The 25,237-nt window shown below is 52.2% G+C and overlaps 1 protein-coding gene across 1 annotated transcript; it reads right to left on the reverse strand.

The window, feature by feature from the left end:
• Window positions 1-783: 783 nt before the first annotated feature.
• On the reverse strand, window positions 784-23,531 carry LOC139210754 (protein jagged-1b-like). Its single transcript, XM_070840900.1, has 26 exons — window positions 23,247-23,531; window positions 22,790-23,095; window positions 17,297-17,348; window positions 14,749-15,000; window positions 14,234-14,294; window positions 12,107-12,237; window positions 11,893-12,012; window positions 10,497-10,610; window positions 10,300-10,413; window positions 10,093-10,206; window positions 9,695-9,741; window positions 9,126-9,299; window positions 8,527-8,677; window positions 7,419-7,583; window positions 7,226-7,339; window positions 7,026-7,139; window positions 6,757-6,870; window positions 6,260-6,376; window positions 5,620-5,647; window positions 5,126-5,211; window positions 4,431-4,544; window positions 4,238-4,347; window positions 3,183-3,422; window positions 2,474-2,605; window positions 2,206-2,347; window positions 784-1,738 (listed from the first exon to the last, which is right to left on the reverse strand). The coding sequence occupies exons 1-26, from the start codon at window positions 23,379-23,381 to the stop codon at window positions 1,263-1,265; spliced, it is 3,723 nt and encodes a 1,240-aa protein (XP_070697001.1). The 5' UTR covers window positions 23,382-23,531; the 3' UTR covers window positions 784-1,262.
• Window positions 23,532-25,237: the final 1,706 nt, after the last annotated feature.

A 25,237-nucleotide genomic window follows, 5' to 3' on the forward strand; every position in this document is an offset into this window, starting at 1 on the left:
GATCTCAAAGGGTTAACAAATGAGATAAAACATGTTTGTCTTTAAGAGCCTCATTTTTAAAAAGAAACAAATGTGCACAGAAACAAAGCAGACTCTTGCTGAGCCAGGCAGTGTGTTTCATCAGATTCTGCAGCGTTCCCATCGCCCCCCTGCTGTTCAAGTACTCGTGGCCTAGCTTATGATATCACGCTGACTGGAGCAGATGGGAACTCTGGTGTGTCGACTGATGGGACTCGCCTTGCAAGTTTGCTGGATTTTGACAGCCTTTGAAATGTGTCAGTGGGTTAAGCTGAAGCTGCTGAAGGAGTTTTGTTCCCTTAAGTATTAATCCATTAGTGACAAGCAATATGTCTGCCACCATGTCCGATCCCTCGCAGCAGCCGTGGTCTTGTTGTCATAACCTCACTAGCTTTCAATCAAGGTCCTGGCAACAAATAATGAAATGTCAAATGTGTGGAAAAACAAAAAATCTTATTTGTTTCAGGCAAAACGTGCCCATCCTTTGTCTTCTTTGAACTTTGGCTTTTATAGAATGCGTTGAAAAAAACGAAGTCATTGAAAGAAATGGTAGGCGTCCACAGCTATCAAAACCTTCAAACTAGACAGAACATATAAATAAAAAGGAATGATATCTTAAGGCTCTTGATTATTAAGTTAATAAATCAAATATACACAATGATTAATAAAAAAATGTACATATCTACATGTTCTAAATCAACACATAAATTCTTCATATTGGCAGCAACTGCTGACATTGAACCCCTCCCTCCCCGCCCCCCCGAAAAATAAAAATAAATAATAAAGTTGATCTTTTTTCTCATTTGACAGTTGCTGAAGTCTAAAGCTGAAAAGGCACTTTCTCCAAACGGAACTAGAAAGAATTCAAACATACTCAAAATAATTAGCTCTAGTGCTGAACACGTCGGCTAGTTTTAGTCACTGAACAACAATTACACCAGGAGCCCCTTCCGTGTGTCCAAGTTTAAAAAAAGGGAAATGAAATGCAGAGGAAGACACTTTAGCAACTAGTCCTACAGTGAAATGTTTACCAGTGCCTCGTGTTTCCAGCCAACCAAAGCAACTGTCACTGCCAGTGTAAGCCAGCTTGTCAAAACTTAAATTAACACGGGGAATATCTGAAAATACTGTGGGGTCACGACTGACACGACAGTTTACTAACCACACATGCCAATGCTCCCCGTTCCACCCACCACCGGGGTGTGAAGGCATAAGGCTTGGTTGCACAGCAACACAGCTGTCTGCTATACAATGTAGTCCATCCTGTTTATGCTGTTTGCTGTCTCCAAGTCTCTGTTGTCCTGTTTATTAGTCCAATTAGGATTTTTGGATGTGGAGTTGGGGTTGGAGATGGGCGTCTTCTCGTCCCTCTCCACCAGTGTGTATGCTGGCTGTTTGGCAAAGCGGCCCTTCTGTAAGTGCCTCTCCTTGTCGTCCTCATCCCCCTCGGGATGATTTGTCCTTATTTTGGCAATGATGGAGTTCTTGTTTTCGTAGTCTTTGATGGCCACGCTGAGGCCCACGTGCTTCTCTATCGGGTTCTTGATCTGGTTAAGCTGCTCCCGAACGTTGTTGGTCGTGTTGTCCTCCGAGCCTGCGGCCGGCGTCCCGTTGTGGTTGCTCTGTTTCCGCCGGCGCCGCATGCACCACAGCAAAATGGAGACGAGCACGAGGACCCAGATGACTATGAAGACGGAGCTGAGGAGGGGCACCAGGTAGTCTGATGGAGGAGAGGAGGACGATCACAGGTCAGAGATGCCACAAATGGAAAAGAGTCGAGAGTTAAACACACAGAGGCTTTTACTACGTCAGGCTTTGGAAATCATTAGCATGCTTTTGGCCGTGCGGGCTGACCTCTGCGCCCTGCACAGGGAGGAGGCTGCTTCCATTTGTCTGTGGCAGCAGTCTGCTGTCACTGTGTTGACGAATGGTGGACACATGCGGGAGTCGTACTAGTCGCGGTGCGAGCCGACCTAGAGCCACGTATAGCTCTGCTCTTTAAGCTGTTACACCCGCCATGACAGGGCACACCTGCCCGGCTTTCCTGGGAGTTTAGTTTTTACACGCATGCTCGTTTCTCTTTGGTGCTCTACCTAAAAACTTTCTCCCTCCCATCTCTATACATGCAAGTGTGTGCAAGTCTGGAAGCCCTCACAGGCACCGAGCACATTTGGAGGCGGTTCGTACCAGTTTTGCTGGGGCTTGGCACGCGCACCTCTGCGATGGCGGCGATGATGGTGTTGTTCCCGTTGCGTTTGCTAACCAGGTCAATGATCCTGTCTGTGATCTCTTTGATGGGGCTCCGGTCCAGGCGGTGGTCCTCAGTAGACTAAAGGAGACAGAGGACAGAGGTGTGAGACCTGTGGTCAGCTGACGCCACAGAACATCTGACGTGTCTTAATGCTGCAGGCTGTAAATTAAAGACGGGGGGGGGGGGGGGGGGGGGGGGACTTACGATGCAGACGTGGATCTCGTTGCTGGCGGAGAATGAGGGGTCACAGGTTATGGACACCGAATGCTCCAAGGAGAAATTCTTCACCACGTACAAGCGCCTCAGCTGCTTACACACATCCTCCACAGTCAAGCTCTGGACACCAAGAAGAAATGAGGCAAATGTTAACGCTCATGGAAAATCAGGGCAATCAAGAGGAAAAGGGAAGAGCTGCACTTTGGCAGTAGGTTCAACATGCTATCTGGTTGGGATCCACCTCATTTAGATTAAAGACCACAGGCTCACAGGCTTGTCACTATCTGCCGTCATGCTTGTTAGGCAGCTGGCGAGAGATGATACCATGTGGTGACAGAGTCGCCAGCGGTCCTGTTCAGCTTAAATCCATATGATCCTGAAATTAATCTGGCAGTGCGGTCGGGTTAAGAGGGGATTGGCAGGAATGTCTGATTCTCAGGAACACCAAAACTTTACGCAGTCAACAAAACACGGAAAGAGAAAAATCCCCAGATTTTCTTCCTCCCGGAGCTGCAGGACTGAGTCTGAGACTACAGAGCCGTTTCCCCAGGGGGGACGGTCGGGCACTTCTGAAAACCTGATCTGTCACAGTTTGCTGCTCCCATTCATTTAACAGTGGCGGTGGGGGGGGGCATGAAAAATGACTCCAAAACCCTTTCATTCAATCTGTCCCTCCCCGGGTGCCTAGGTAACTCACTCGGAGCAAAGTCTCCTTGTTGAAGGTGAAGGTGATGTTGGCGCAGCTGTTGTCCTGGTAACTGGAGCTGGGGTGGCATTTGGTGGGAGGCGGGGGAGGGTTGGAGCGCCAGCACTCGCCGAGGCCGAGGCAGGGCTTCACAAAGCAGTGGCCCTCCCTGATGGGGACGCAGCTCTGGCCTGAAGGACACCCGCCTCGACCTTTGGCACCCAGGTGGCACGATGGGGGGCCACACCACATCTGGAGGAAAACAAACAAACACATAAAGTACATGAGGGGGAGACGGAGCTGAGCCACCGTGTGGCTGCAGACGGTTTTAAAAACCTCTTTTCTAAGCCAAAGTTCTAAAACGCTGAACACAAGCAGCCGCACACGAACTTCGCTCACATAAAAACGTCTGTGCAGACGTTTGCTGCAGGTCTTTGGTGTCTGACAGTTTCTATTTTCATGGCTGACTGAATGTGTCTGTAGCGTTGAGCACCACAGATTTAACAGCCAGCACTGAGCAGCACTGTGAGAACGTCCAGGATCACAGCGGCTCGCAAAGATTCATGTTGAGAAAAACCCACAAATAATTCCCATATCAGTCTGTAGCTTAGAGCCCTGGATCATTTCCACCCCATGATGCTCTTCCTCCTGAGGGGAGCAGCGTCAGAGAGGCCCCATTGTTCAAGTGGTGGTTACTGATAGCACTACTTCATGCCCAGCTGTATATCAGCCAGTCTTCACTCTGCGACTTTGGGAGATTTCAAACTGGCATCTGACACCTTTTTCCAACAGTGGCTTTGTGTTTCTTTTCAACACAAAGTGCATCATCTCAGTATAGAATCTGACACTCGGCTCCGCCCTGTGACACCGAGCGCTGTTGTGGCCGACCGGAGATCTGCACAGCGCTGCTACAGCGGTTTATTGAGCGGTCGTTCTCCCTTCGGTTCGCAGCTCCACGGCCGACACAGATGCTTCACATGTTCGTGACTTCCACATTCGCCTGTGTTGAACTGGTCGTGACGATAAAGTCTAAATCTGAACCTTGGAGTTGGTCTGTTCAGACGTACCTTTGTGCACACGACTTTCCCGTTGGAACAGTGGCAAGTGTTGCAGTCGTCCTCCCATTTGGCTCCATCAGGGGTGACGTGTCCATTCACTGAACAGGGCTTTCTTGTCACTGTTAAATCCAACCACTACATTAGTAACCATTCAGAGAAGATGTGTCTGTTACGTGGATTTGTCCTTTATTATCTCTCGTACCTTCCTGGCAGTGGGACCCCGTCCTGTCTGGGGGGCACACGCAGCGATATCCATTAATCTCATCCACACAGGTGGAGCCAAAGGCACACGGAGAGGACTGGCACTCATTAATATCTGTCAGAGGAGACGAGCGAGAGGTGAGAACAGCTCCCTTTGGACGGAGGAGCACAGCCAGACAGCACACAAATATTGGGTTAAGCACTCGGCACACAAATCTAATTCCTTGGCTAAATTCACTGAGGTCATGTGTCATTTGAACAGGACGTACACATACACGCCAGTTCATAAAAAACAAGCAAACGTGCTCTAAATCAGCCCTGGATGGTTTTGCCCCATGCAGCTTTACTAAAGGCAGCATCATTAGCAGGTATGCAGGAGCTAAAGGCTGGACTTAGCAGAACAAAGGGTTTGCAATGGGAAAGAATGTGGCCATCTGAAAGCCTTTAAGAGGGAAAACAATCTGTGTAATCAGTGTCAGAGAGCATGGCTGATTAGCTGCTGGCCCGCTAAGCCGGTTTCCCCCGGGGACAGCAGCAGGGCCCGGTGGAGTGACACTGAAATGGCTCGGCCTGGCCCCCGGCCCAACGCGCACATAATTGGCCGGCTAGACCTTCCCTTTGGAGCGACTGATGCTCCTGCAGGACGGGCCGCTCCGACAGGGATCAGGGAGCACTGGGAGTCGGGTTAATACTCACTGATCCGACAGTCTGGACCGGCGAAGCCTGGGGCGCACTCGCAGCGGTACCAGTTATCCCCGTCCACGCAGGTCCCGCTGTTGTAGCTGCAAATAAGAAAAGAGGAGGGAGACATCAGTTGGTGTGTCAGGAAGCCCTCAGGCTCCTTTCACACATGGACTTTTTGTATCGAACCATTTCAGGCTGGAATTTTCTCACCAGTCAACATATAATAAACATTTCTCAACAGCAATTAAAGCAATCAGACTTGTTCTTTTTATTGGACAAGTGCACATTGGTTTCAGAGCGAGCTCCAGTGGTGTGTGGTTAAATAAGAGGGAGTTCACTAAACAGGGTTAGCCGATTACGTCCCAGGAATGACAGGGAAGGGTGTGCGCCTGGTTCTCAGCACAGTGACGCCTGAGAGACACCCTGCAGGTGAGAAACTACATACATGCAGGAGGAGCAGCTTGTTCTCAGTCTGAATCTACAGGAAACGTTTGGCCTCCACTTACCATGGGTGGGGACTGCAGTCGTTGGTATCTAGAAGAGAAAACACAGAGAGGGAGGGAGAGAGACAGAAAGCAGTGAGTGTTGTTTTTTCTCCGTCTCTCATGTATGACTGTTCGCAGCGATCGGCAGCAGAGAGCACGTCTGAGCTTGCGTGTGCTGGGGCGTGTTGGGCTCATTACTCCGCCTTATTAACAGCACAGAGCAAACAATCCAGTCGACTCCCACACTCCCCACCTCCATACCCACATTCCCACCCCGGCCGTTCCCCCCTCCCTCACTGAAGTCGGTGAATTTCTGTTTTGGAGTACATGCTACAAGGGCAGGGATCCAGGGAAATGGAGGAGAGCTGTAGAACAAGCCGACATGTCACTGTTTGGACAGGAATGCAACGACGAGATGGGGGGAGAGGGGGTGTGTTGGAGGAGGAGGGGGGAGAGAAACATCTGTCTCCACTTTCCTGAGTCCCCCCCCCCCCTCCTCCTCTCATGGCCGGCAGCAGCCAGAGACGGAGCGAAAAGATTTAAGAAAGGTAGAGATCAAGAGGGGAAGGGAGAGAGGGACTTAATCGGACGCAGGACTTCACCTCTGCAGGAGCTTCATCATCATCTAATGGCAGTAACTGTCCCTTTAAAGAGCACTTACTCTGGGTGCACGTGGGCCCCTCCCAGCCTTCCTTGCAGACACAGGTGAAGGACTCCCCGGTCACCACACAGGTACCTCCATTCTCACACGGGTTTGGGAGGCAACTTGAGTTCTTGGCTGAGAGAGGAGAAAGAGAGGAGAAGTGTAGTTCAGTCATGGACGGTTATCATCAGCAGAATCAGAGCCCTGAAACAGTCACAGCAGACTGCTGCTGGTTTCCGTTTGCTCTCAGGGAATCTGCATTCCACCACTTTGAAGTGTATTGTCAGTGCAATCAGGGGTTTTAAGCGGACGTCTGTCAGCACTCACAGGAGAGGGAGAAATGGGCTCGGAGGGGGGGGGCAGCGCTGACAGAGTGAAGGGATAAAAACTGTTTGTGGATCTGACAGATCTGATTAATATCTGAGACGAGCCGGAGCTCTCCCACAGAGCAATCTGTGAGTGTGTGTGTGTAAATATGAGACATCGGAGCAAACAGCCGTGACCGTGTGACTCACCGATGTTACACGTCGTCCCCTCCCACCCCGGGGAACACTTGCACTGGAACGTGTTGCCCTCGTCATGGCAGGTGCCTCCGTTGTTGCATGTGGCCTCATCGCACTGACTCTCGCCTGGAGGGAGCGTTTAAAATCTGTCTTAAGCCGAGCGCTCAAATGAATGTGAACACACAGCTGTATAGAACACTGATAATTATATAGAGCCATAAGCACATACCATGAGCCTGCACAGACACACTGCACAGGTGTGGAAAAAACAAGAGTCTTACGGGAGTGGCACGTTTTTCCCTTCCAGCCATTCTTGCACTCGCAGAAGAAGTCAGTCACCAGGTCTCGACACGTCCCGCCGTTATGACAGGGGTTGGTGCTGCAGTCATCGATGTCTGGAGGAGACACGGGACGGCAGCGTGATTTATGTGTATTAGGCAGATCAAACAGACCTAAGGCGGACTGAGGCCGTCCCACTCACTGGTCTCGCAGTGGTCGCCCTCCCAGCCGTCGCCGCAGATGCACTGGTACACGCTGACTTTGTCGATGCAGGTGCCTCCGTTGCTGCATGGGTTACTCTCACAGTCGTTGATGTCTGAAAGAAAAGAACAACGTGAAGCCGAGTGTGTTTTGCAGGCCGGTCTGATGTTCTGCCCTGAAGAATCTGGCCTCACTCTCGTGGCAGTAGGTGCCTCTGAAGCCCTCCTGGCACTCGCAGCTGAACTGGCCCCCCGCCTGGCTCCGGCAGCGGCCGTGGGGTCCGCACACATTCGACGAAATGTAGCGCTCTCCTCCCGGCGTGCTGTTGGACGCCACGGCGACCGTGCAGCTGTCAATCACTGCGGAGAAGAGAGACGATCTGGTTTGTGTTTTTGTTTTTAGTTTTAGTTTACCAGTCTGTAGTGGGAGGAGGGAGGAGGGAGGGGGCCGCCACATGACAGAACCAACAAGGACATCTCCGAATAAAAACCCTGAGAAAAACAGTATCATAACAGAAACTGAATGATAGAAGAAACAACCGTAAGCTGTTCTGCTTTCATAAGCAATTCAGAGCAGCTTTTTCACTCTGCGCTGAAATCCTTTCCCTTCCCCCTGTCTGATCAGGTTAGTGCAGCCCGCCTCTTTTCTCCCCTCTAATCACTTAATTCTTGCCAAGAGCAGAAAGAATCTCACCGTCTGGTATCTGACTCCCTGGTTGGTCCACTCACTCACTCACTCACTCACACACACACACACACACACACACACACACACACACACACACACACACACACACACACACACACACACACACACACACACACACACACACACACACACACACACACACACACACACACACACACACACACACACACACACACACACACACACACACACACACACAAATGTGCATATTCATTGAGGGGGAAAAGAAGAGGTAGCCCACCAAGTCATTACCAAGAACACACACAGTGCTATCAGCTTTTTGCCAGATTTTCAGGGAACTCAGAGGAGGGGAGAATCACTGGAAAAGCTTTGCTGAGGAGATCGGGGGGGGGGGGGGCATTCATCAAGGGAGCTACACTCAAAAAGAAAAACCTGCTCACCTTGGCCAAGAACCTTCAGTGCACAGAGCTAAAATATAGGAATTGCCCTCATGGGAAAAGGTTTTCAGGCAAATGGTGAAGACCTGGCCTTATTCAGCACATTACTGCAGCACGCTACGCAGATCACCTTACAGCAGCGCTCTGGAAAAAGACAGGGAGAAAAGCCTGCGGTCGCTGCAGGCGGGACACGTACCTTTACACGTGGTGGTGCGACAGTGGTCTTTGAGGTGAGAGCAGTTTTTGCCCTCGTAGTCCTCCGGGCAGGCGCAGAAGTAGTCTGTGGCCAGGTTGAAGCAGGGCGCTCCGTTCTGACACGGGTTGGGCGAGCAGTAATCGATATCCAGCTGGGACGAAGAGGTAGAGAAGAGAGAGCCGTGAACCTGATAGTTGACATAGTTTCTGCTACACTAAACAGAGCTAAAGCCACAGCATCCTCCCTACAGGCCGTGCCAGGAAACAACACACGCACAGCGCTCGGACGAGGGGAAAAACAAGGCAGAGACATAGGAGCCGTCCTCGGAGTCTGGGCTTCAGCGCTGAGGAATGTTTCCCGCTGCAGCCAGGAGCAGCTTCAACAAAGCACTCCCTTTTAAAAAGGACGACTGGAACAACAGCCATTTCTGAGGGTGGGGCAGGAAAACTTTACAACAAGCCCGAAGACACAGCGGTGTGGGGCTCCCCTCCGCTGGCAGACGGGGGGGCTGGGGACACAGGCTTCAGATGCTGAATGATATCGGGGGGCGTGTGTGTGTGTGTGTGTGTGTGTGGACAGTCGTGGAAGTCGTGTCCCACCTGGCACAGATTTCCGGAGAAGCCGGCCAGACACAGACACTGGAAGCCGTTCACTTCGTCCTGACAGCGGCCGCCGTTCAGGCACGGCGAGCTCGCACAGTCGTCGATGTCCCTCTCGCAGTGCTCGCCGGTGAAGCCGGGGGGGCACACGCAGCGGTAGGCGTTCACCAAGTCCTGAGGAGGGGGGGCGACCACACATTTGATTAACTGCTTTGACGGGGAGGGGTCCAAACAATAGCTGTCAAACCAGAGCACAGAACCGAGAGCGAGGCTGAGGGGGGGCGACATGTTTGGAGGAACACTATCACAGCTCCACATTATTTCAACACATTTTCCTGGCACGGGCTCAACACAATAATGTTTATGGTAATTCAACCTAGTGTGGTCAAGAAACTTGTGGGCCCCTCCCTCAGAAACCCCTTCTGAACCCACTCCCCTCAGATTTGATGTCAGAGAGGAATTCCACAACAATTCCACTGTTGGTCTGGAGAGACTTTTACAGCAGCCCTTTCTGAAGGCACTGAGAAAGTCTTTGACAGGAACACTCGAACACACAGGCTGACACCTACCTTACACGTCCCCCCATTCTGGCACTGGTCCTTGCAGTCGTTTATATCTGCACGAGAAAACAAATCTGAGGATTAATACTGAACAGCCTGACTAGTCTGTCTTTGAGAACAAGTGTGTGCTTTCTGTTTCTGCTGCTGTGAGAACACGGTCGGAGCTGCAGAGCGCCGCGCTAGAGCCGGACAACGTGACTGCACAATCAGTGCAACACAGTATTGAGCAATCGTGTGTGCTGCCAAGTGAAACTAGTGCCGGGGCGTTCAGAGCCGCAGCCTCGGCCACACGGGGGCTCAGCGATGCAGCTCCCTGCCTTCATGTTACAGCTTCAGTGCTCCAACAGGGAGAGAGGAGGAGGACAGGTGTCCCGGTCCACAGCCGCAGCTGACGGCCTTCAACTCACCGATGTCGCAGTTCTGCCCCGTCCAACCGGGGACGCACTCGCAGAAGTATCCACCAATCAGGTTGCGGCACGAGTTGGCATTGACACACGGCTTGCTTTCGCATTCGTTGGCATCTAAAGAGGGAGAGAAAGGCTTGGTGGCATTTGCACGTGCAGCTGACAGGCGTGAAGTGGCAGAGGGAGGAAAAGCGTCTGGGGGGGGCTCACCTATCAGACACGTCTTCCCCGTCCACTGGGACGGACAGTGACACTTGTAACCGTTGACCAGGTCCTGGCAGGTGCCTCCGTGGTTGCAGGGGTTTGGAGAGCAGTCGTCCACATCTGAGCAGCAGAAGTCGATTGTGGTTATTCAACATGACAGTTTGTATCAGAGGACTAACGCTTGAAGCGGAGTGCAGCCTTACTGATGGTGCAGGAGGGGCCGCTCCAGCCTGGTGCACACTGACACTCGTAGCCTTGACTGGTTTCTGAGCAGCTCCCCCCATTAGAGCAGGGGTTGGACAGACAGGCGTGCTCCGCTGGAAGGAAGAAGAACATTGTTAAAGTCACACACGCTTGTTTAGGGAGGAAAAAAATCCACCTTCAGATCGTCATGCTGGGATCTACGTCCTGCAGAGGACGAACTGTATTAGCAGACTGAAGTTCCTCTGCTGCCATGAGGAGGGTTCTGTCGCATCGCGTCCACTTTTCACTCAAACAACTCAAATCTGATGCAAGAAACCGTCCCAGCTTCTGACTCGTCGCTGGAGAACCTCCTCTGTCTGCCCGGGACGTCAGTCAGCAGAACACACCGAGGGGTCGACTCCTTCCCTCCTCCCCCCTGCCTGAAAGCCCGCTCAGACCCCCCCATCTCATTCTCATTACCCGCCTGGCAGACCACACCACCAGGAAATCATCTTTCATGCTAAGTTGACCTGACCAACGCACCGTGACTTCCCTCTGACTCCCTGCCATTCTTCTTCTGAGAGGCGGCAAAGGATGAGAGACTGGCGGGAGGGCGAGCGGGGGTGGGGGGGGTGGGGGGGCTGGAGTTTGTCTGTTATGGATGAGTTAAGGATCAGTGGGTCCCAATGAATCAAAAATCAATGATTCACTCTGGGAATAACCAGGCGGTTGGAGGTGATCAGTGGTTTTGGTATGTTGCGAGGTGGGAGGTGGGGGTGGGGGGTGCAGCGCTGCCCCCCGGGGCCTCTGTGTTACAATAGCCTGACGTACCCCCTCGTCTGAGGACCTCCTGTTACGGAGGGCACGGTCTCCTGACATCTCTGCAGTTAAGCTGTCAGCGCCCTGCGAGCCTCCGATTTAATGAGGAAAACCATCATCTGAGCAAAGTGCTCACAGCAGCTGGACCTCAGCACCACACCCTGCTGTCTCATGAGCCTGGGGGGTGAAGGGACCGGTGGATTACCTGACCTGGGGGGCCACTCACACTGGAGTGGAACAGATTATTGAGGAGTTACCACCTCTTCTGATTCCAAACCCAGAGCTCCTCACTTTTAGTCTGTACACGCAGCCCAGGACCTTCAAAGTTATGACCGCAAGCACGACTTCAACACCCCACGAGATTAAATCTTATTTAAATTCAGGTTCCAAATGTAAATGGAACCTTGCTTTGCTCTATTTTGATTCAAGATTCAGCCATAAACTTCCTTTGGCACATAGTGTGGACAGAAAACAGAGGACAAGATCTGCTGAGTTTTCCCTCTTATGAGAACTTTATGTGTAGAACTTGGTGGAATGCCCTTTACAGATGACTGGCAGTGAGGAAAACAGTTATTGTGCAAAAGATCAGACAGTCACCTCTCTCACAGTTGGCACCAGAGTAGCCCTCAGCGCAGGTACACTGGTACTTGTCAGGTCCCGTGTTGATGCACGTCCCTCCGTTCAGGCATGGCTGGTGAGTGCCACAGTAGTTCAGATCTGGGAAAGAGCGTTTCACACCACTTCAGTTTGTTTTCACACAACAAGGCCGCTCCTACAGCAACGGCAACTGAAACTAGAGACGGGAATTAACCTTTATCGCAGAGGTGGCCGCCCCAGTTGGTGTCACACAGGCACTGCCAGGGCTCCACACAGGTGCCGTGGACACAGCCGGGGTGGGGGATGCACTTGTCACAGTACTGACCCTGCCAGCCATACAAACACCTGTAACACACACACACACACACACACACACACACACACACACACACACACACACACAGTGTCACACACACACACACAGTGAGTGATTCAGGCAAATTCACAACAATCACAGCGAGGTCAGATTGTCCCAGAAAATGCAAATATCTTAATCTTTGGTTAATTCCAAATGCCTCTGCATGCGATACAGCGATAATCTGAATTTAATGAACTACACATTAGCATTTACAGCAAGGACTCACACAAAGAGGCAGTATTCTCTTCTCACAACTGGGATGTGACTTAAAGACCACAAATGAAGCCTTGGCGGCTGTTTGTGCAGCAGCTTTTAAACAATACTTGGGGGCAGAGACACAGGAGCATTCAGCGTTTCTCCAAGCAGAAAAAAACAAAGCACTAAATTACAGTTCCAGTGGGACCTTTAGCACAGCTAACATTAGCATGCGGCCAGACGCTCCCTCTAACAACACTGTGCCTGTGGCTTGGCAGGAGCAGCAGGAGTGTTCAGCCCTCGTCTCCGCTCTTAAACTGCTGCTCATCCTGGTTCCCATGAGTCGGGAGTCAGGCCGGTGCCCCCGGGCCGAGGAGGAGGCTCAGCCTGCCGACCACTGAAATGTCCAGGTCCATAATTACACTGATAACGCTGCCCTTTTCTTCCTGGGCTCCGTAATTAAGACGGCAATCCAGCCTGGCTGATAAGCGCGCTCTTTAAAGGTGGCGAGGTGGCATTACAGTCGCTGCTGTGGAGCCCAGCGACAGGAAGCCGCGTCCCTCTGGGGGAGCGGCGCTCTGATTAGCCCCCAGAAACGGACGGACTGTAAAAATAAACGCGGTGGTTAAGTAAACCTCAGTCTGTGATTAAAGAGGCTATTCTTAAGAACGTGCTAATCCTCCCCATGAGAAGCAGAGCAGGATTCCCCAGCAGGATCCCAAATCATTCACTGTTATTACAGCCAAATCACGGGGACGCAACATTCCCTTTATTATGTTACTGTGCAGCATAAGGATGTTAACCCTCAACATGAAAGCAGAGGCTGTGCACTTAATGCTCTTCAAACCAGCGTTCTACTGTGGCAGTCATGGTCCACAGGTGCACTGTTATTACTCCATTAGTAACTATGAAAGCTGGGGGGGGTCATTAAAACTCCAGGCTAAAAGAAAACCCCACCGAGCGTCATTAGCTGTGGCTCTGCCGACATGACGGTAGTGACAAGGAGGCTGTCTGAGTGTGCAGCAGCCCAACGATGGGAAACCACCGACTGACTACAGCTTGCTGGGAGAGTTTGTTGGCAGAGAGCAGATAAAACAAGTTGAACCCTGAGCTTTAAGCAGAGCCACACCTGTGCAGACACTAAAGCAAGTCAGCCTCTTGTTCTGCCAGTGGCCACGCAAGCGCTTACAAGAAACCTGATGATGTCAAACGCTTAGGAAAAACAGCACGAACAACCCTGACCGTCCCTGTGCTTGATTTACAGCCAAATCAGACAACTGAGAAAGCAGCCGGTGGCGGAGCTGTGGGAGGAGCCGGGCGGAGCAGGGCCTCCTCCAGGATGAGGAGGAGATACAACTGTTAGTGCACACAATGCCCAGCTCTGATATCCATCTGCGCCTGCCTTTCCTCTGGCTGTGTGCATAAACAGCATTAGGAAGCCATTAGCTACACAAACAATACACTTTAAGGCTCATCCGAACATTACACATGATGACCGATAACGGCTGCCTCACTGGAGGGAAACACATAGCTGCCTTTCCAACATGGAGTCTGGCAGCGTCTCTTTTCTCAGACTGGCAGCTCCGGTCCAAAAGCCTCCTTCTCTGTTAAAGCCGGGTACCGACTGCCGTACAGGGAAAGACCCTGCCATGACCAACCCCACATATCTGAACGCTGCACGCCACACGCCTCTGGTGCAAGCCGTCTTTGACATTTTACATCTTAAACCTGCAGTGAAATTTGTGAGAACAGACTGATAATTCAGACGGAGCAGCCACGGTCACTTACTTGCATCCTCCGGGCTCCTTACAGGATCCGTGTTCGGTGCTGCAGCCCTGTCGACAAATCGCTAGAAGAGGAAGAGGAATAATCACTGCCTGGTAACTAGATTCAAACTTAGCTCCATTTTTTAGCACATTTTAATTATAGCAGTAAATTATATGACTGCTCCCCTCTGTGACATTTCCTCCTGCCAGAATAAACGCTGCTGTCGACAAACAATCACGCTTGGCCTGCAGCATAACACAGTAAAATATCTAATAAGACAGAGCGCTGCCCGGCAGTTTATTCCTGGTCATACAGCCAATGAAAAGCTTTATTTGCATGGAAGAGGGAAATGCTGCGAGAGGTCACAAACAAAGTCCTCCATTCAATGCAAACCGCACCACAGACGGAGCATCAGCATGAATCACAGATCAGAGTGGCTGCTGGTCTGAGAGACTCAGTCACAACTACTGATCTGTCTCCAGCTGCCGTCTTCGTCAGTGTTTCCACGTTGGCGACGTCACCGCACGCTAGCTCACCTGTGTTGCAGTCAGGTCCGGACCAGCCCTCCAGACACGTCTTGTTTCCATTGTAGTCGCAGGTGTAATGCCCAAAGAACTCGTCCCTGGGCCGACAGAACTTGTTGCAGCCGAAGCCGTAGTAGTGCTCGTCGCAGCTGACCCGGATCTGGTACTCGAACTGGGCCACGGGGCCGTTGTGAGTCAGCTTCTGCCATTGCGGGCTGGGGTTGATCATGCCGGAATGAGAGGCTTTCTCTATCAGCTTCCCATCTGCACCCAAAACATCAGTTTTAACGGTCAACATGGAGTGCGTAATTCTTGTTAAAAATGTATTTTCCCCTCGGCTATGTTAGTGTTCGAGCCTGGAGAGGACGGAGGAATGCAGCATCCAGCATGACGCATGTGGGAGGTGAAGTCTTCTGTGTGATCATACAGTGGGAACCCAAAAATGCCCCAAAAATTCTGACACAAATTGCAGAAGATCTCTTAGATAGCAGATTATATGTAATTAAAGCAACTATGTGTGCAGCAGAGGAAGAAAAGTAGAAGGAGGAAATGCAGAAAAAAGGAAAAGGCTGCCTGTAATGAGCACTCCTCACTGCTTTTTTTCTCACGCTCCCTTTCCAACTCTCCCTGGTTGGTTTCTGACTCTCAGGTTTACAGCTTGAGGACATTACTGCTCTCAGATGCTGCCCTCTGCGTCTGCTCAGGCAGGGACAGGACCAGCAGCACTAAATCAGTGTGAGGACGCCGGTGCCACAGTCACTGCTGGGAAGCCTGCCAGAGCGCCATCAGCACTTCATCCAGGCTGCCGTTCTCACATCCACTCGTCCTAAAGGTTCAGTCAGCTCCTCTCACACACTTACAAGCATCTATCTATCTGTCGGAGGGGGGGGCAAAGGCCCGGCCTCTGTTGTGATTGTGCAACACTTAAAAGCACACACAGCCTCAGACCCAGAAACAGACTGGTTTTCAGGTCAAACGGGGAGGGACTGACCCTGGAGCGGAGCCCCGCCCCCAGACAGCACGCACACACACACACACACACACACACACACAGACCTGAGTGCAGTAACACACCCCCTCCCTCACATGAACCCCTCCCTACTTGATATCCAAACCTTCCACCTGGGAGAGAATTAAAAATGTGTCCCGGCTGTTATTTAGTGCGCTCACAGGAGCAGAGGTGTCTGACCGCCGGGTCAGTCGCTCCTCTGTGTAGTATGATGCAACGCAGTGCGGGGGGGGGGGGGGGGGTGCTGCCATTTATTTACTGTTCTGTGGTGTGTATAGGGGGGTCGGCGTGGGGGGGCATACTGAAATCACAGTGCCCGGTAACATTTCGCAGCGGTCTGGAATCCAGAGCTCAGCTGTGGCATTTGTGTACCGACGGAGCAGCACGCTGCCGGAACCTGCTGGAGCCTGAACCTCTACGCTGTGATAAAAGAACTAACTCCTCTAACACCTCATGTGCACTGAGGGAAACCAAGAAAGATTGAAAAAAGACAGAGGGCGTCCAGATCCGGGCTGCGAAGTCTGATGAGGAATCAGCTGGAACCAGGTCGGACGCTCGCACCATGTGAGGCTCCAGAGCCGTGAGCTGGCCTGCTGGAGCTCAGAGGGGCTTAACCAGCATTGACTGTGTACATTCAGGGGGCTTTTCACACCAACGCCCTAATAGCTCTCTGGGGAGCGGCAAATACAGCAGAAAAGACCGAAACCTTGTTGACCTCGAACAGACCCTCCCTCGGCCCGGACCGCTACGCCGACCAGCCAACCAGAGCGTGCCCCCCCCACGGCCATGAGAAGAGCGCCCACCTGTGCCAGAGGTAGCTGGTACCTACAGGACGGCGTAGCTCAGAGGCTTCTGCCCCCCAACCCCCCCCCACTGTGGCTGCAGGCTGGGCGGCCGGATGAACTCTGTGTTTCACACCTCAGTGACAGTGAGACAGTGTGACCCCGACCCTGGCTGGCAGCACCTGCCATCAGTCATCGGCTAAATGAAAACATTTTCATAGAGGGGGGGGGGGGGAACTCTGTACCCCTCCCTCACCACACTTCCTTCTCTCTATCTGCACCCCCCCCCCGTCTGCCCTGTCCCTGCTTCTTCTACTTCCCCTCACTTCCCCGTCCTGCTGTCCCGCCTTACAGGCACCTGTAACACACACACACACACACACACACACACACACACACACACACTTTAACACACACACACACACACACACACACACACACACACACTTTAACACACACACACACACACACACACACACACTTTAACACACACACACACACACACACACACTTTAACACACACACACACACACACACACACACTTTAACACACACACACACACACACACACACACTTTAACACACACACACACACACACACACACACTTTAACACACACACACACACACACCCAGAGGACCATGTGGAAGGGGGCAGAGAGTTCAGGAAGAATAAACTTCCTTTTCTGACCTTCAACACGACGTTGTCGTGAGGGAGGGGGGAGACACAGAAAGGGGTTGGGGGGGGGCAGGCGAGGACAAATACTCACCACTGGTTTCATTGTTGAAGTCCAAGGCTTCCACGATCAAAGTGTAGGACCTCTGTGGACGACAAGATGGAGAGAGGAGTGTTAGCGGAGAGCTGCAGCATCGTAAACTATGACATGGGGGGGGGTATGTTGGCTGCCTTCTGCTGTCTATTCATACAAACTAACTTCTACCTGCTGCCCCCACGCCCCCCTTTGACAAACATCACGTGGTGTGTTTATGGTGCTTTCACGGTACATGCAGTTATCATTTAAGGACCCGAGCAGCTTCACCTTCTCCGTCAGCTCACAGCACAGGAGCTGCTAACTGTTAACCTCCAGCAACGCTCCTGCTGATCTGATTAGGAGGATAAGCCTGCGGTGTTGCACTAGTCTGTGCGTCTCCATGATTAGGATGACAGACACATGGGCAGCGGTCTGGCCGAGCTGGACGCCCACCCAGCAGGAGGGTGTCTGATGCAGCAGAGACCGGCCACATAGAGCAGACAGAGTCTCCAGGGTGGGAGGCAAAACTATTCATAGGTAGAGGACACGACGCCCTGCAGCGCCTAAAGCTGCGTTCAGAAACATTACTAAAAGAGCACGTTCATTAAATGTGGCGCGAGAACTCACTTCTGTTGTCAAAACGAGATTTTCAACTCGGTGCTCATCTGTGAGTTAGAAGCACGAGTTGTGAATGCTGTGAACGGTCCAGACCGAGGCTCTTCTCAGGACGGGAAAGACAAAGAAGAGATGTGTTCGTGACAGACGGCCACAAAAAACTGCAGGAGAGAGGCTGAATAAGTGCGACACTCTGGAGGGCCGTCTTGATTTCAGCACTCCAGAAAACGCTTTGTCTGATTCGGGGTCGGTAGCGCTCACACCAGTATCAGTTACACGCTCAGTGTGCCCTGTGCCACAGTCATGAGGGAACCAACAGAGCGTCTGTTAGCGAGCACGGCAGACTCACAGAGAAAGTATGCGACTGTGACAAAGTGGAATTGACTTGCGGAGCTCGAGCATCCACTAGAAACACCTACTTGTTATGTTCACACACATGCTCGTCCCTTGCAGCGCTACTCAGAGGCATTTCAGACATTCTGCTTTGCCACTGTGGAGCTCTGCTGCGATGACTTCATGGTAAACAAACCTGCTTTCAGGAAACCCCCTGTTCACTTTCTGAGGAGAGAAAAGGGGATGACTCACTCCCAGAGCTTTTTTCATGTTTTCATGTCGTTCCATCTTTCCAGCAGCCGTTTATCTCATCCTGTGCCAGTTTTTCACTGCAATCAGGGCGGCTATTCTTTGAAATGCAGTGCTCATCAGCACACACACCTTACAGTACATTCTGACTCACAATGGGCTGCAATCACTTGGCAGAGAAGTCGGTGGTAAAGCGATAGGACCCGTAAGGCTTCTGCTCCAGCGTCCTGTCCAGCACTCCCATTAGAAGAGGACTTTTCCCAGCCTGTACACCTGCACTTGAATGCATCATTCCAGGGTCTGCGTGTCCACACAGACTTTTAAAACCTTTGACCTGAGAGGGTCAGCCGTCCCACACAGACGACACACAGCAGCCATGATGAGCTCATCCTCGAAAATGGGAAGTGGAACGCAACAGCACCGAACGCCCACAGACTGAGCGCATCATCATCATCATCATCATTATTGCCACACGACACCAACGTGGTTGTGACCAACATGAGGAGCCATACGTGGGGACAGTGTCTGCTGCTACATTAAAGTGGCCTCTCAAACTACCTCTGACCTTCTGAACACCAGCACACCGGGTTCCCCAGCGAGGCGTCACGCTGCACCCCCGATGGCCTGATGGGAAACAAGAACTAAAACCAAACCGCTCTGCTGTCAACAGGCACAGAGTTTAAGGAGTTGTTCCTGTAAACGCACCCTCATGGTGCACCACGAGCACCTACCTGAACACCAGCAGTGTCACATGACGGTCACATGGCCACATGACGATGCTCACTGTTCACCTGTTGAACCATCTCACCAACAGTAATGTCACAGTGGTCTGATTCGGCAAGTAGCCTCGTTGTTGGGATGTTTGCTTCCAGAGCAAAGAGCCGCTTCCAGAAAGTCAGATACTGCCTGACTCCTCGTCCACTAACACTCCATAACTCCCCAGCGGTTATCAGCTTGGAACCGTCTGCCACTGCCAGGTTCACTTTTCCCAGGCTCCCAGCTGACTCACAGCTTTTCTTTGAACTACAGAGAGCGCACACACACACACACACACACACACACACGTCCAAGTGCAATAAGTGTGGCCATATGTCTTCTTATCTTTCCTGGCCAAGCAGACACTGTCCAACAGACAAGCAACATACGCGATAAAGATCATTCCACTTCGAATCGCAAGGACCTGCCAAAGAACACTACTGAGTCCTCTCAGTTTTCCCAACACACACACACACACACACACACACACACACACACACACACACACACACACACACACACACACACACACACACACACACACACACACACACACACACACACACACACACACACACACACACACACACACACACAAAATCGGATGAACTTTTACAATCCAACCAAATGCAAAGCAGGGAATAACAGGCAAAGGCCACATGTGCAGGTCGGCCTGGTGGCAGCCTTCGCTCAGCACACAGGAAATGTCAACAGTCCAGTCAGTCGGTGTTGACCTTCTGTATCAGCCTCCCTGAGTCAATCACTTCAATGGTATCAGGCTGAGATCTAACCAGTGACTGGGACTGCTCAGTAACACACCCTGTTCGCCATCAAACCCAGAATCACCTTCAAAGTCACTGACGCCACTGATAGATTTGTGTGTGTGGGGGTGGGGGGGCATTGTTTGCCAAGAGATTTCCATCACAACAGGATCTGGAAAAAGACTGTTGTACAACCAACAGCTTATTAAACATACAGTTCGGGTACATCAGCCCGGGGCCATGACAGAATCTCACCAAAACAAGATTTTAGACCACAGGGTCAAACATGGACGGGGGACCAGGCATCAGGCATCTAAATGAACAGGAATCCAGTCAGGGCCACTAACCGCTCAGGGGAACGAGAACAGGGCTCAGGTGATCCAAACTAAAGGCACTTTCTCTGCGAGTCACGCTTCCATACGGCGTAAAACACGTCCGATAAGCAGAAAAGCCATTATATAACATCACAGTGACACAACAGTGCAAGTACGCTGAGAAATGCCTGGTTGGAGTCGAGGACAGGGTGAGGTGGAGAGAAGAAAAGAAAGAGCACATTTATTTTCCCTCTTTCACTGGAGTAATTTGCACTTAACTGCCACATCAGAGCAAACTATATAAAACAAACATGTCATTACTCCCACAGCTGCCGGCGTTGCTCGCCCTCCAGGCCGAGCTCACTATTGTTCCGACTCTCACCTGATCCCGGTACTCACATGGCCCCCGCTTTTCAACTAATCAGTGACACCGACGTGTCCCGGGTCTGAGAGAACACATGAGGTGAAAGATGGAGGAAAATGATCCAAAAACACGAGGCCGTAATTAAATCAGATCTGAGCACAATTAAGCTGCCAGATCAACGAGGACTCGAGATGTAAGACAAGAGATTACTGAGGAAAGAAACGACTTGTGGGCAGATGAATGTTTCCAAACACTCAAACCTCTGACGGACTGATCCAATCCAATTAAAAGGCTCCTGTCCCGTTCGGTGTGAACATGGGGGAATATGCTGAGGTGGCCACAGTCTGCATGAGAGCCAACTTCATCGCTGCTGAGTCTACTACAACTGCTTCCTGTTGCTTGCCCTGCGCTGGCATTACAGCTGCGCTGCCTCTATTATGCTCAGTAATCCTCAGTGTAGTCACCGAGGCCACGCCATTGTCCCTGCTTGATACACTGTGAGGGCCCTCACTTCTCTGTGGGATAAAAGCACGAAGCAGACGGATCCACACAAGGCTCTAAAACCAGCGATGTGCGAATGTTGAAGACGTCCAGCCGACGCCGTGCAGCTGGACGCTGTGCAGCTGGACGCCGTGCAGCTGGACGCCCGGCTCGCTCTACCTGCTCCGAGCACATGTGTGCAGCCTCATTAAGTGCAGCAGTTACTGTGGGTGGCAAGGTTAAAGCCATGAAATGCCTGGGGTCCAACCGAGCGTGACTTAAACAAAGCCCTTGGCCTGGACAAGAGGCCAACTTCATGCAGCTCACAGGAGAGGATGGGGGGGGGGGCTTCATGAACTCAGAGTACCCAACAACCCAAATGCACCACACTGCCATCTGTCCACAACAGCCAATCAACTGATGAAAAGCACAAAGGGGGATATCGTACCCAACCTGACGACTGCTGCTGTGCACGGAGGCAAAGTAGTGAAGGACGAAAGAATCACCAACAAGTCTGCTGTGTCCCACATCTGAGCCTGGGGGGCTCCGAGCTGCAGAGACTTTGTTAGATTCATTAGTCTAAACAGGACTACGTTGGTGCCCCCCCCCCCCATAGTTTAGCCTTTTCCTGCCCTTAATCACAGGAATATTCTCCACCAGGTCCAACACTGAGAACGTAAAGTCCTCAGACCTGAAATGGCTGCAGGTTTCAGTTCAGTGTCAACAAGATCTGTTTTCAGCTGCGAATGATTTCCAGCCAGTAAGATGAAACTAATCTGCTTCCAGAGTTCATGCCAACTGAGTGCTGCCACGGCGAGAACACAAACACAAACCTTTGTCTTTTAGGAAGGTGTGAGGCGCCACAGTCTAAGTGGAGAGCAAATAAAAAACACAGACCAGATCAGATTGCATGTTTCCCCGCAGAGCTCATTGTTTTACTGGCCATCGAATCGTCGGCAAACACAAGAGCGACCTGTTCTGGCCTCAGGTAAGCGTGTTCCTGACAGGACAGCAGGCTGCTGGAGGCCGGAGCTGCACAATACTGCACATTACAACAAGAGCGGGAGCAGGATTGAGGTAAAAATAGTCTTGATGTAATTGGACACACACATACCAGCAGACTGGGCCTTTCACCCGTCAGGCTCAGTGGAGGGGTTTGTGGGCCAGGCAGTGGGGCCAGTCAGTCTGAACACCCCCGACTTTTTTCACTACATGGAAAGGCGCTGCAGCCTGGAGAGCCGTCGCTCTCACAGAGCTGCAACACCCCCACAGGCCCGCCAGCCCATTTATTTACTCTGAGAAGAAGAGCTGACATTTGAGGAAACCAGAAAGTGGGTTTTCTCTCTGGAGTTACTGTACTGTGCAACATGAGCAGCTGCCAGGGGGGCGGAGGGGCCGGGGGGGTCTGGGAGAAAGCAGCTCCACCAACTTTTCATCTCAGCGTTTTACTAGTGGAGTCCATGAGAAACATTTAGAGAAAGTTTAGTGATTTCTAAGAGCCACAGTTCCCCCTGCAGCTCACACTCTAGACTGTGGGGGCTCATTATTCAGGCCCGGTGGGGGGCCTGGTTAGTGGGTGCAGACACTGGGGAGAGCTGTGGGTCCTTGTCAGGGACCCTTTGTTCAGAGGAACACTCACCGGCCAGGCAAAGCTGAAGGGCAAAACTATCCTGGACTTGTCATTCCTCCCTGCGCTCCTGAAAGTAAAGGTATTCCCTCCGAGGACCGGCGTAGATCCCATTCCGAAGCTGCAGGGCCCTGCAGCAGAGACCCTGGACTGGTATTCCTTCAGACAAACTTTAAAAAACGTATCACACTCGTCCCGCGCGCACTTTCTGTCCGCCGCGTTCCGCGCGCCGTCGCAGCACGCGCCGCTCAGCAGCTCTCCGTTCCCGTTGTGCATGGAGAGGATCTGCAGCTCGAACTGTCCGGAGCCCTCCGACACCTGTGGAGACACAACAGTGAGTGCAGCGGAAAACGGGGGGGCAGCAGGCTGGGCGCTCTCACATACATGAGGCATGTAATGTGTCAGCGTGCGCACGAGGCGACACACCGTCACGGCACCCCCGGACACATCCACATCCACATCCACGTACCTTGGCGAGAAAGCAGAGGAAAAAGGCAGCAACGCCTGCGCCCCGTCCCAGGACCATCCTCCGGACTGCTGTGGCCTCCTTCTGCTGGTCTTCTGGCCGAGTCACGGCACCAGAGCTCCGCTCCGGTCTCAACATGCACCAGGGGGCAACGGCAGGGGGGCGAGGGAGCACAGGATCCACATCCAGAGAAGAGCTCCTCTTCGGCTGCGCCTCCGTCTCTCTGCTCTGCTTCGTGTCCGGCTGTTGGGGAAAGTTCACGCAGTGGCCATGCGGCAGCCGAGCGCTCTGCTCTGTGACGGGCTGGCTGAGTGACTGCTGGCCGGGCTGCAGCTCAGCACACAAGTTCAGCGGGAGGGAGTGTCTGCGGGGCCCCGGCCTCCATATTCATGAGCAGGGAGCCGCCCCCTCCCGCATCAGCAGGATCAGCGCGCACTGATCCTCAGGACTCCTCCGGCACTCCTGTGCTGGAACAGAGAAGCAGAGAATAAAGTGACCTGCAGCCATATTGATCATCATAAATCACCAGAACCACAAACCTACACACTCCTCTGCTTCACTGTAGAGCTCAGCTCCCTGCAGCACACTGTTCCTTCACCCATGAGCACTCATGTCAGCCTAAAGGGTGTGTGTGGGTGTGTGTGTGTGTGTGTGTGTGTGTGTGTGTGTGTGTGTGTGGGGGGGGGGGGGGGGGGGGGGGGGGGGGGCTGTCAGGCCTTGGATGAAGAATTCTACAGCAGAATAAAAATGTTCCATATCTGCACATTTTCAGCATATTTTACTGAGCATGTGTGGATTTTGAATAAAATGTGGATGGAACAGCTCGGTGCTCCTGGGGGAGCACACAACAGTGCCCCAGAGTGGCAGCGCTGCAGGTTTCATGCCTACCGGAGGAATGTCACACACTTCCAATGACTCACAACCTGTTACACAATCAGCCTCCAGTTTATGGCCAAACATAATGCCGGCACTGATATCGGTGTGAATGAACCCCCCCACTGCAGATTTACAGCGTTCAGCTGACACACTGCAGCCCCCACAATCCTTCGGGGCGATCGCAGCTGGGTGCACCTTAGCAAGAAGGTCATCTGTGAGCACACACACACTGTAGACGCTCAGTGAGAGGATGGACCCCCCCTCTGCCCCTGTGGTCACTGATTTGTGTGGACCAATTACACAGGTCATTCAGCGGGTCGCCATCAGGGAAACACAGCCGGGAGGCGGCGGCGTTGCAGAGAGCGCCGAGTATCAATCAGTAACTGTGGGGTTTATGAGCTCCTCTCTGCTGCAGCCACAGCAGCCAGGAACCAAAGTCTAGCAACACGCTTATCTTATCTCCAGCTCAGATGCCTCAGTGACACACAGATGTGCACGGTAGCTTCTGCAGGGATCGTCCACTCGGCCTTGGGCAATGTCCTGACAAAGCCTTTTTATTAGCGGTGCGGAGGGGCAGCACTGGGGCTAGATGGACTTATGTCCAACGGGGGAAGCCTCTCAGAGTTCCTCCACCATCTAAAGTCACTGCTGCCAATATTCACATGTCTCGTTTCCTGTGGTTGAACTTCAAGATGAAAGGTGCGGCCTCCTCCCCGCCTGACTCACATCTCAGGTTACCGGCCGCACTGAGGCCCCCCCTCTCTGGGGGTAATTAGGGTTAATTGGAGCAGTTTCTAACCGGAGGGAGATTTTCTTTTGCCTTCATGGCAAAAGCCAAAATTGAGCGGAGAGATTGTGGATGATTTGAGGGGGGGTGTGACAGGATCCCATCCGCCGTGCCCCCATGACCTGCCCAGAGGTGGTGCTTGTGTTGGGATGATGACAGGGGGGGGGGGCGGCAGTGATCGTCTAAAAACAACATGGGACATAACTGAAATTCAAGGCAGATACAGAAAATACCCCAAAAAACCAAAAACTTTTTGGAAGAAACAACTACATTTTAAAGGGGGGGTGGACCCATGGGGGGGTGTGGACCCAGGAGGGATGGACCCATGGAG

This window comes from Pempheris klunzingeri, chromosome 12 (assembly GCF_042242105.1).
Source record: "Pempheris klunzingeri isolate RE-2024b chromosome 12, fPemKlu1.hap1, whole genome shotgun sequence".
Lineage (NCBI taxonomy): Eukaryota > Metazoa > Chordata > Actinopteri > Acropomatiformes > Pempheridae > Pempheris > Pempheris klunzingeri.